A 12569-nucleotide genomic window follows, 5' to 3' on the forward strand; every position below is an offset into this window, starting at 1 on the left:
GTGGGTACAGAGTTTCTGTTTGGGACAATGAAAAGGTTCTGGAAGTAGATAGTGGTGATGGTTGTATGACATTTTGAATGTATTTAATGCCGCTGAATTGTACACATAAAAATGGTTCAAAGGGCAATATTTATGTTATGTATATTTAACCCCAATAAATAAATGTAACAACCAAAGAAGGTATTACTGATGACCTGACGACATGCCAGTGGACAGAATGTAGGGAATCTTTTTTCTAAAGGCTCTTCAACATATTGGAATTACATAAACTTAACAGAACTGGAAAACAGTTGATTCCAAAGCAGAAATTAAGCTTTAGTAAAAGGGTGGATTGTTGAATCCAATGTGCTATTGATTCACATAATATCATCCTTCACAAAACCCATTTATAGAACCCATTTCCCCTCATGTTTGAAACCAACACTGAGGTGGCCTCTGGGGGTGGGTTATACATTTGAGAAAATCTGTTAGGTCTACACTGATTAAATTCACTTTCATCTAGACCCATAGTGGCGTGAATAGTTAATGACTCTTGAAATAAAGTTGAAAAACTCTTTTTTTTTTTTATGTCTCCGAGAAGACAAATGATTTACTTATGGGGAGAAGCAGGGGGACCGTTATTTCCCACACAATGTATTTCAGGTGGGAAGCTGAGGCAACACTGCCCACCCCTCCCATCTCGATTCTTCCTTCGATTCCTCTCGATTCCGTTGCCTCTCAATCCCTGACCGCCCCACAGTGGCCCCTGACAAAGGCTGAGCTAGTGGATCTGGACACTTAGGTCTGCGGGCTCTGCTGCGGCTAGGGCTTCACTGTTCTTCCCTGGCCAGCACTGGAAACCCACCGACAAACCTCTCAGTACATTTCGGCGCACAACTAACACCACGGTGGGCTAAACACAGTGATGCCTTGACTTGTTGCTTTCTCACTTAAGGTCCTATTTACTCTGAGCCCGAGACAAGGAATTAGACCATCAAGCACATAGTTCCCATCCTGTTTAGATGAAAAATGTGTGGAGGATAGGGGAAAATCACTTGACCAAAAATAGGCAATTCCCCCCACCCCCCCAAAAAAACCCAAACTGAAATCCTTCAATCACACAATCAGCAAACAAGAGCTTTTATCATTTATAAGAATACCCTGGCTTCTATGAAGGTACTTACAAAGAAGTATGCATTATGGTACGGGCAGTGAAAATTCACTTTTTACCTCACATTTTTACCCTGTACTTGTCAACTGTAACGATAACATTATTCTATGTAAGCAAATCTTCTCTAGAATTACAGTGAAAGAACCTATAGATACAAGGCAGAAAACTATTATGGATATAAACTGAAACTACATTCACAGAGCTGAGCGTGACTTACATGGAGTAATTCTGGGCTGGATTTTTATATTCATTGCAGTCTGGTGGTAAAAACTACTTTCTCTCTTACAATTTACATGTACTTGTCAGAAATCAAGAGATGCTAAGAGTACAGACTTTTTCCTGAAGACTGGAGGAGACCTTTACATGTTTAAAAAAAACACTTTTGAAACAAACACAAAGGTCCCTTCCCAAAGATTCTAACTCAGCGTTGCTGTAATCTAAGACTAATAACAGTAATACAAAACACAGAAGGCTTACTTTGGACTGAGTTCTCACATGCCAATAAATGAGTCTCTGCCTATTTATGTTTAAATGTACAATCATGTATTTAGTTTCAGTAGACAGAAAAATAGGAACAGCTGTAAGAACTACAACTAAAAGTTATCAGACAGTTAAAAAAGCTCTTACTAAGCATTACACTTACTTTATGGCTTCACACATATCCAGTCCCATTTTCACACAATTCTTGGCATGGTTAGGGAGAGAGATAGGGAGTCCGGAAACACAGTAGTAGCAGTCTCCTAGAATTTTTATTCTCATGCATTCATTCTCCTGAAAGAAGAAATCACAGAATTTCAGTTGCATTAAGCACATATATAATGATTTTTGATTTACCAAATATCACCAAGTGCTAGTTCTACTGGCATTGCCACAGTGAATAGGGTTTGTGGGGAGAAAGAAATGAGAACTAGTTGAGTTTCCCTTAATTACCCATCAAGATTGAGCCACCCTCACCTGCATGCCCCTTTACCAAAGCAGGAAGAATCAGGGTAAGGGGTAGAAGGGGAAAGCTGAGAGAAAGTTCTGGAATGATTTACACTTAACACAGCAGAGGAGGGTAAGGATAGGACCATTCTCTTTAGTCTGAACAAATCCAAACACTGACAGTGAAATGAAACATTCTATGCAAAACAGAATCTTTCAGGATAGAAAATGGTAATCAGAACTCAACTGGAATTAGAATTTTTGTCATTTCCTACTGTGCTCACGATTTTCCTCATTTCTTTTAAAGCTGAAGCAGATTCTTACCTGCTGACATGTAGCTTCCGATAAACATCTCTACAACATAATAAGCCACCATTCAACATTGCCAAGTAATTTAAAACTTAATTCTGATCTGAGGTTAAACCGTTTTAATATAAAGTTAGACAAACTCATTATTTTTCTTGGCTGGGTTGTATTTATATCATAGTATTGAGATTAACTTCATTCATATGCATTAATCCTACATCCATTTCTAACCTTTTCAACTAGTTTAGAGACTCTTCATTCAAATTTATAATAAATACATAAATAAAGATGTACCAAACACAGATTTTTTTTTTTTTTTAGCCACACTGCGTGGCATGTGGGATCCTAGCTCCTCAATCAGGGATCAAACCTGTGCAGTGGGAGCCTGGAGTCTTAACCACTGGACCACCAGGGAAATCTCAGATTTTTTTTCTTCTTAACACTCGCACAGGCTTATGTATAAAATGAACAAATTTGAAATTATAAAATGAACATAAGATCTTTTTGTTCTTAAGTATGTGTTAGGTTTACTGAAGATTTTGCAGATTTCTTTCCCTGTCTCATAGAGAGCTGTGTACTTTCATGCTTATCTATAGCGTTATAGATGATGTGTTAGTAATTCCTGATAACAATATTTTAAATAATAAAAAGGCAAAACATTGTTTATTAATAAGGCTTCTCTCCTATACTTCCTAAATATGTATCCTGAGTCTAGAAAACAGTAAGATTAAGAACAGTGAATTCTTGGCACCCTTATCAATGATCAGCTGACTGTATATGCATGGGTTTATTTCTAGTCTCTCTATTCTGCTCCATTGGTCTGTATGCCTGTCTTTAATACCAGTATCAGACTGTTTTGATTGCTGTAGCTTTGCAATATAGTTTGAAATCAGGAAGCACGATGCCTCCAGCTTTGTTTTTCTTGATCAAAATTGCTTTGGATATTTGGTGTCTCTTGTGGTTCTATATGAATTTTAGTATTTTTTTTTTCTATTTCTGTAAAAACTACCATTGGGATTTTGATAGGGATTGCATTGAGTCTGTAGATGGTTTTGGGTACTATTTTAACAATATTAATTCTTTCAACCCATGAACATGGAATGTCTTTCTACTTATTTGTGTCTCTTTATATTTCTTTCATCAATATTTTATAGTTTTTGGTGTATAAGTCATTCACCTACTTAGTTAAGTCTATTTCCTAAGTATTTTATTATTTTTGATGATAATGTAAATGTGTTTTCTTGATTTCCTTATGAGATACTTCATTGTATAGAAATACAACTGATTATTGTACATTGACTTTGTATCCTGCGACTTTACTGAGTTTATTTATTAGTTCTAACAGATTTTTGTGGACTCTTTAGGGTTTTCTACATATAAGGTCATATCATCTGCAAACAGAGATAATTTTACTTCTCTTTTGAGTTGGATGTCTTTTATTTCTTTTTCTTGCCTAACTGCTGCGTCAGGAACTTCCAGCACTATGTTGAACAGAACTGGTGAGAGTAGGTATCCTTGTCTTGTGCCCAATCTTAGAAGAAAAGTTTTCAGTTTGTCACTGTTGAGTATGATGTTCACTGTGGGTTTTTCATATATGGCTTTATTGTGTTGAGGTAAGTTCCTTCTTATTAGTTGAGAGTTTTTAATCATAAAAGCGTGTTTAATTTTGTCACATGCTTTTTCTGCATCAATTGATTGAGATGATCATATGATTTTTACCCTTCATTCTGTTAATGTGTTATATCCCATCAATTGATTTGTGATGCTATCCAACTTGCATCCCAGGGATAAATCCCAGTTGGTCATGGTATATGATCTTTTTAAAGTGCTGTTGAATTTGACTTGTTAAGTGAAATAAGCCAGATACAGAATGACAAATACTACATGATACCACTTATATGAGGAACCTAAATTGGTCAAACACAGAAGCAGAGTATAGAATGGTGGTTTCCAGGCCTGGGAGAGGGGAAAATGGGGAGGTGTTGGTCAAAGGGCACAAAGTTTCAGTTATGCATGATGAATAAGTCCTAGAGATCTACTGTACAGCATAGTGTCTATAGTTAATAATATTATATTGTATACCTAAACATTGGCTAAGAAGGTAGATCTTATGTTAAGTGTTTTAATCACAAAATAACAATGATGATGATAATGATAAATTAAAAGGGCAAGAGGAAACTTTTGTAGGTGATAGATGATTATGGCATAGATTGTAGTGATGGTTTCAAGGGTGTATCCCTAAGCTCAGTAAGTTGTATGTATATGAAATATGTACAGCTTTCTGTATGCCAATTATACCTCATTAAAGTGGATAAAAACTAACAGTGAATGAGCAGTGATGTTGAGTTCCTTAACTTAATGTGCTTTATGTAGTATTCCCTCAATGGACTGAACTATCTGTTTGCTTACAATGCTCACCAACTCCATGTTTTGAACTATGAGCCATGAACTGATATCCAAAGCATGCTGCCCCTGTGACCAGCAATGGATGGACCAAGCTATCCTAGGCCAGTCTCTGATATTGCCTGGACGTTCCTTTGTTACAATGATCGGAGAGGAGCAGGAAGTCACACCGACTACCTACCTTATGAGTTATAAATTGTGTCCTCCTCATATTCACATGTTGAAATCCTAACCCCTGGTACCTGTGAACGTGACATTATTTGGCCATAGGGTCATTGTAGATGTAATTAGTTAAGATGAGGTCATATAGGAGTAGGGTGGGCCCCTAATCAGTTTGACTGGTGTCCATATAGAGAGAAGTAATTTGGACACAGAGCCTTGCGTGTGGGGAAAATGCCATGTAAACACTGGAGCTCTGTTTTTATCAGCCAAGATTAGGATGTTTCTTCCTACTGTGACCAGGTAGTGCAACAAAAATGACCTTTTACTGACTCAAACTTTCAAGACGTTTTCTAAAGATGAGGCCCCCTCTACCCCAAACTCAACCTCGTCCTTTGGTTTGGTAAAGGAAGGAAACAGAGCTATACTCTTAGTGATTTTTTAGAATTCCCAATGAGATCTGTCATGGTCAGTTGGGCAACATAAGACACCTCATGGAAAGCTTGACCCAAGAGTGACTCTGTGAATATCTGCAAGCCAGATTTATGCCTAGGAGGCTTGGCTGGAATGTTCTTTATTGTTTAAAAGTGAGCAAAATCTCACCTATTGTTTTCAAAATCTCACCATGAACTAAACTTAGAACCAACTCTTCCTTATGTAAAGAATGCATTTTAATAAGCATAATAATGTATTTTTGTTGGGAACAATTCAGAGACAAAATTAAGCTGATCAGAAACATTTTATGAGACAGAAGTAGAGGGCTAGCAGGAAAGAAAAAAAATTATCAATATTCCCACCAGAAACCTTAATAGTTCCAATAAATAAGTCTAGAATAAGGTCTAGTATGGTTTTAGATCAGTTGTCATCATTTCTTCTCTGTGAAACTTCCCACAAATGAGCATATGAATGACAAATACTGAACTTACATCTCTGCAAGTGGCACAAGGGTCAGTGGATAAAAAGGAGACAACAGTCAATAAAGGGCTTAGGAAGAAGGGATGGATCCTATTTTAGGGATTTTCCCAGGATGCCGCTTAACACTGTGAATATGTAATAGTTATAACTGGAGAGGAAATCATGTTTCCAACTCCTTGACATCGAAATGCCTAAAAAGAGAATCTTAGAACAGCACAGTAGAGAGAGATGTGCAAATCAAATCTCGTCATCTTGAATGTATTTATTATATGTGTGCTGAGTTATATATAAGCAGAAGTTTTAAAAGTAGATGAAAACATATGCTAATTATATGCTATGACATCTCTCATTCCCAGTGTAGGTTTGAGATTTATCAGGGCTCGATGACAAATAAATCCAACAAATCTACAAACAACATTCCTAAAGGATGTTTTTATGAAGAAGTAAAAAATTGATAAGGGACCAGAGAAAAAGTAAGCCTAAATTTTATATATCCTCAAAATAGAAGGCAATCACTAATACTCACCTTTGCAATTTGATCAAATTTTCCAAAGAGTTCATTCAGCATGTGGACCAGTTCTCCTGGGGAGCAGTCACTGGCCAGACGGGTGAACCCAACAATGTCCGCATAGAGGATACTGTGGGAACAAACCAGTGGGTGCCATATTTGCAAGTTGATATTCGTTAAGAAAGTAATGGTAGTTTTTCCCATTAAAAGAGTATACGTTTTTACATTTTATATTTTTGCAAAATGTCATTTCCCTGGGTATGGAATATGTAAACATTTTGCTAAACTTTCCCATTAAATTTTTCTTTTTTGATGTTAAATTTTTATAATTAAATCGTGGAAGAAAAAGTCATGTGATGCACTTTCTCTATTCTAGTCCGTTTTTACTGCTCACCTTTCTTCTCTCAGGGCCAGCCCCTCCCCGCCTCTCTCATTTATGTGGTCTTCATCCTGACAGTACATTACAGTGTCAAAATTCTGATATCAAAGGAGTATGCTTCTAATTGAATCGTTACATGATTTTATATTATAAGGATTCCTATGTAGAAGAAGCAAAATAATAAAAGTCAAATCCTGTTTTTATTGATTCAAAGAAAAAATTCTGTCTTCCTTACTACCTGCCAGGAGAGCAGATACAGAACATCTTTCTAAAGCTCAGAGTTTGGTTTGGGGGATGCATGAAACAAATAAGGACACCAACCAACGTCCAATTACAGTGATAATAAGTGCTATAAAAGAAAACAGCAGAGTGCTGTAAGACAGAACAGTGGAGGTGGTGAAGAGTCAGGGAAAGTCACTTAGGAAATGACAGTACAGCTTCCCTTCATGGGATGTACAGGCTGGGAGGGCAAATGTGAGATTCCTTAGAGTTGTGTACGTGTTTAGCTAACCTTGATGGGTCAGGATAGAGAAACTACAGCACCACTGTGTACATTACAACTTTACCTACACAATAACGTGTTTATGTTTTGTGTAAAGGACTAATAAAGAAGCCTAAAATTCTGGATTCAGGTAGTGAATATGGTATGGTTTAAGATGGGCCATGAAACAAAAAGAACTGCCAATTCACAAAATTTTATGAACCATAAAATTACCATATATAGGATCCAGCAATTCCACTCTTAGGTATATACTCAAAAGAGCTGAAAGCAGGAACTCAAACAGATATTCGTATACCCATGTTCACAGCAGTATTATTCATAAAATGAAACAAATGTGTATTGACATTTAAAGAAATGGATGGATGAAACTGTGGTGTATCATACAGTGGAATATTATTCAGTCTTTAAAAGAAATGAAATTCTGACACATGCTACAACTTGGATGAACCTTGAAGACATTAAATTGAGTGAAATAAGCTAGACTCAAAAGGACAAATATTATATGATTTCACTTATATGAAGTACTTAGACTAGCCCAACCATAGAGACAGAGAGTAGCATGGTGGCTGCCAGAGTCTGGGGATGGGGCATTGCTGTTTAGTGGGTACGGAGCTTCAGTTTGGGATGAAAAAAATGTTCTGGACATGGATGTTGGTGATGGTTGCAGAACAACATGAATGTATTTAAGGACACTGCACTGCACCATTTAAAATCGTTAAAATTGTAAATGCTATGTATATTTTACTACAATTAAAAAAAAAATAGTGTGGCAGCCATCAGCCTGGTCCCAGGCAGAACATGGCTTGATCTCTGCTGCTGGCAACACTTTGCTCCTCATGCAAAGTACAAGGCTTGTGGCTTCACCTTGGAGGAGAGACTTGCTCCTCTGATGATGGACAGAAGCAGGGGGAGACCTCTGGTCCAGGGAAATCAGGGCTGCTGGGGCTTTTGTGCTCTCCATTCAGATGGTGCCATAAAACCATCCCTATTTCTCCTGTGCTCTCCTGCAGAGGCAGGGACCCACAGATGCTGAGCCATGGTCCAAGAGGAGGCATTACTCTCACTCAGAAGAAGATGCCCGATCCAGGCAGCATGGGAGGGAGAACGTGAGACTGAGTGGTTGACTCCTTGTTGACAACATCCACAGTGTTTCCTGTGTCAAGACATGTAGTGGGTGAAGGAGCCCAAGATGGGCTGAATGTACAGGTCTGAAGCTGGCCCTGCAGTTACTGGGCAGGAAGATGCAGACTGTATATGAGTAACTGGGACGCAATGTACAAAGGGTTATGGAAGAGGAGGCGCAGGGCACTGCGGGGGTCACACAGGAAGGAAACCCGACCTAGACTCGGATCACATCACCACTTAAGACCACTCTGGCGGCGGCAATCTGGAGGTGGGCAGGTCAGTGAGAATCATATCTGGTACATCCCGGAGAGCCCTGTGGAAGGTCTATAAGTGGGGGAAATGGGGAGACCTGGACAGAGAGGGGAGATTTGTAGGAAGGAGAATGAATCAGGCTTTGTTAGGGATTAGATGTTGTGGGAAGTGTCTAGGAAAAGGAAGTGTTGAGATAAAGACCGGTTTCTGGCTGAGTACTGGGGCTGTACCTAGTGTACAAATCAAATCAAGCTTGCAGGAGAAGTTGACTAGTTCCACTTTGTTTGGGTTGAGTCTGGGGGTGGTGTCAGTGGGAGACCCAAGAGGAAGACCATTAGGTAGATGCTTATGGAAAACTATGGTTGAGTTCTGTGTCATATAGATGGTCATTAAGTCCTGGGCGAGAGCTGGAGAGAACAGAGGAGTTAGGAGAGCCCTGGAAATGCTTTCATTTACAGAAGAGCCTAGATTTAGGGATGAGAAAACAATAAAGAAGACTGCAGGGAGAAAACAAAGGGGAAACAATGGCATGGAAACCCAAGGATGTAGAGTTATTTAAATGCAAAGACAAGGTGAATGGGACCAAGCATAACCATGTGGTCAATGAGATAAGATGCAGAGGAAGTCATATTCAGATTTGGGAACAAGACAACTGGTGATGAAATGTAGGAAGAATGAGTTCTGTGACATGGGGGAGGTTAATGCCAGAGGGTGGTGATTTGAGGAGGGAGGGAAAATAAGGAAGTCTAGTTAGAGAGTGGAAAATTGTTCTAGAATCTGGGCTATGAAATTCATGGAGGTAATTTCAGAGTTGGAGGGTGGCACTGGATTCAGCGATTTATGTTTGTTTTCAAAGACATGATGGGTTTGTGAATGTTTCAGCACTAGTGGGAGGGATTCAGAGGAAGACAATGATTCAGAAGGCAACTGGTAGTTGCTACCTTCACATCTATAAATTCTTCTTCTTCTCCAATTCCTCCTCATCCTACTTATTACTATTATTATTACTGTTATTATATCAGCTAGTAAAGAGCTAGTCAATGTTATTAACAGAGAATAAATATTTCACTGAATGAATCATCAAAGCAAAACTAAAAGTTATCAACAGATCTTTTTGGTCTATAAACCTAATAATTCTCATTAAAAAACACCCTCAGGTATTGACTGAACTACCTGCATTAGTCAGGTATTGTATCTGCTTCTTTGTTTATTATACTTGTCCTGTTTCAGGAGGAAAAGGCCATATGTTTTCATATTTCCTTTAAAATTAATTGGTACTCCATGCCATTGAAGCTTTTGCATTTTTAAGTTTTAAGAATTTAAGTTATTTTAGGATCCCAAATATGTTTTATGAATTTAAATTTAATTTAACACTGCAAACATATTCTACACGATCTCTGAAGACAGTTGAAGCTGCTTCACCAATTCTTTGCCTTAGATAAGTGTGTTAATCAGCTTCCAAGATGGCCCCAGTGATCCTACCTCCCAGTACTCACACTCTTGTACTGTCCCTTCCCATAATGGGTAGGGCTGACTTGTGTAACCAATAGGATACTGCAGAAATGACCTTCCAAGGTTAGATCATAAAAGATATTGCAGCTTCCACCTGGACCCCTCCCTCTGGGGAAGCAAGCGGCCATGTTGTGAGGATACTCAAGCAACCTGTGAAGAGGCCCAATGATGAGGAACTGAGGCCTCCAGCCAACAGGAAGTTAACCTGTCCACCAGGTGGGAAGTCACATTGGGAACAGATTGCCCAGCAGCCTGCAGCCTCATGGGAAAGTCTATGCCAAAACTACCTGGGTAAGCTGCTCCCAAACTCCAACCCACAAATGTTGTGAGATGTTTATTGTTCTTTTTTTTTTAAATTAGGTTATTTGTATTTTTATTGTTGAGCTGTAAAAGTTCTTTATATATTCTGGATTCAAGTCCCTTATCAGATATATTATTGCAAATATTTTCTCCCATTCTATGGGTTTTTTTTTTTATGGCTCTTTTTTTTTTTTGAAGTATAGCTGATTTACAATGTTGTGTTAATTTCTTCTATACAGCAAAATGATTCAGTTATACATATATATATATATATATATATATATATATATATATATATTCTTTTTCATATTTCTTTCCATATGGTTTGTCATAGGATATTGAATATAGTTCCCTGTGCTATACAGTAGGACCTTGTTGTTTATCCATTCTATGTATAATAGCTTGCCTCTGCTAATTCCAAACTCCCAGTCCTTCCCTCTTCCAACCCCCTTCTCCTTAACAATCACAAGTCTGTTCTCTATGTCTGTGAGTCTGTTTTTGTTTCATAGATATGTTGATTTGTATTGTATTTTAGATTCTACATGTAAGTGATAGCATATGACAGTTGTCTTTCTCTGTCTGACTTACCTCACTTAATGATAATCTCTAGGTCCATCCATGTTGTGCAAATGGCATTATTTCATTTTTTATGGCTAAGTAATATTCCATTGTATATATGTACCACATCTTCTTTATCCATTCATCTGTCAATGGACATTTAGATTGCTTCCATGTCTTGGTAAATGGTGCTGCAGTGAACATTGGGGTGCATGTATCTTTCTGAATTGTGGTTTTCTCCAGATATATGCCCAGGAGTCAGATAGCTGGATTATATGGTAGCTCTATTTTTAGTTTTTTGAGGAACCTCCATACTGTTTTCCATAGTGGCTGCACCAATTTACATTCCTACCAACAATGTAAGAGGGTTCCCTTTTCTCCACATCCTCTCCAGCATTTGTTATTTGTAGACTTTTTGATGATGACCATTCTGATTGGTGTGTTTATTGTTCTTTAAAGCCATTAAGTTTTGGGGTAATTTGTTACACAGAAACTGATAACTAATACAGATATTATGCAGACCGTTATCAACTGCTTGAGATTGGTTGTGTCTTCAGTCATTTTTACAGGTCTATTGTTCCCGGATTATATCACAGCTGCTTAAAGATAGTCTGTGATCCTATTTAGATACAGACACATTTATCCTTACACATTTTGAATACCAATAAGTGACATAAAAATATTTCTGGAGATGGAAGGGGCATTGCTGATTTTCATACAGTTAAGGCTGGAAAGAGCAATTTCTACTATAGTATGTCTTGTCAGACACCATAAATGTTTTTTCTTTAATAATGTAGGTAAAATGCTTAAAAACCTAAAGGCAGTCTAGTGTTTTAAATAATTTTATTCCTTTTAATTTGGCTGCATTGGGTCTTCATTGCTGTGTGCAGGCTTTCTCTAGTTGCAGTGAGTGGGGGCTACTCTTTGCTGTGGTGCATGGGCTTCTCATTGCGGTGGCTTCTCTTGTTGCAGAGCATAGGCTCTAGGCATGCGGGCTTCAGTAATTGCAGCACGTGGGCTCAGTAGTTGCCGCATGTGGGCCCTAGAATGCGTGGGCTTCAGTAGTTGCGGTGCGTGGGCTCAGTAATTGTGGCATGCGGGCTCTAGGATGCACAGGCTTCAGTAGTTGTGGTGCGTGGGCTCAGTAGTTGTGGCTCGTGGGCTCTAGAGCACAGGCTCAGTAGTTGTGGTGCACGGGCTTAGTTGCTCCGCAGCATGTGGGATCTTCCCGGACCAGGGCTCGAACCTGTGTCCCCTGCATTGGTAGGAGGATTCTTAACCACTGCGCCACCAAGGAAGTCCAGTTTTACTCCTTAACATGTATGAATGTTCTCTGTCTGTGTGTGTGTGTATATATATTTATATGTATGTATATATATGTGTATATATATATATATATATATATATATACACAAACACACATAAATATATGCATATATATACATACATATATATATGTATATATACACACATAGCTCTTTCCTATTATTCCAAGAAAAAAAAAAGGTGGGGACTATAAAAAAATTTACTCCTGATTCCTCATTTATTCAATGTTTTTTCCTTAGTTCCTACTTGA

The 12569-nt window shown here is 38.2% G+C and overlaps 1 protein-coding gene and 1 long non-coding RNA gene across 5 annotated transcripts in view; both read right to left on the reverse strand.

Annotated features, from left to right (window-relative positions):
• Positions 1-12569, reverse strand: part of ADCY2 (adenylate cyclase 2) — a 427841-nt gene that overhangs the window by 124031 nt on the left and 291241 nt on the right. For all 4 annotated transcript variants that reach the window (XM_082454366.1, XM_082454365.1, XM_082454367.1 and 1 more), the window contains 2 exons: positions 6384-6495; positions 1794-1921 (listed from right to left, as the gene is read on the reverse strand). In XM_082454366.1, coding sequence (XP_082310492.1) covers positions 1794-1921; positions 6384-6495 — 240 coding nt within the window. The remainder of the gene's footprint in view (positions 1-1793; positions 1922-6383; positions 6496-12569) is intronic.
• Positions 1-12569, reverse strand: part of LOC309657252 — a 110334-nt gene that overhangs the window by 42528 nt on the left and 55237 nt on the right. The gene's annotated exons all lie outside the window — the stretch shown is intronic.

The sequence above is a fragment of the Balaenoptera physalus genome (genome assembly GCF_965194825.1).
Source record: "Balaenoptera physalus genome assembly, chromosome: 3".
Taxonomy (NCBI): domain Eukaryota; kingdom Metazoa; phylum Chordata; class Mammalia; order Artiodactyla; family Balaenopteridae; genus Balaenoptera; species Balaenoptera physalus.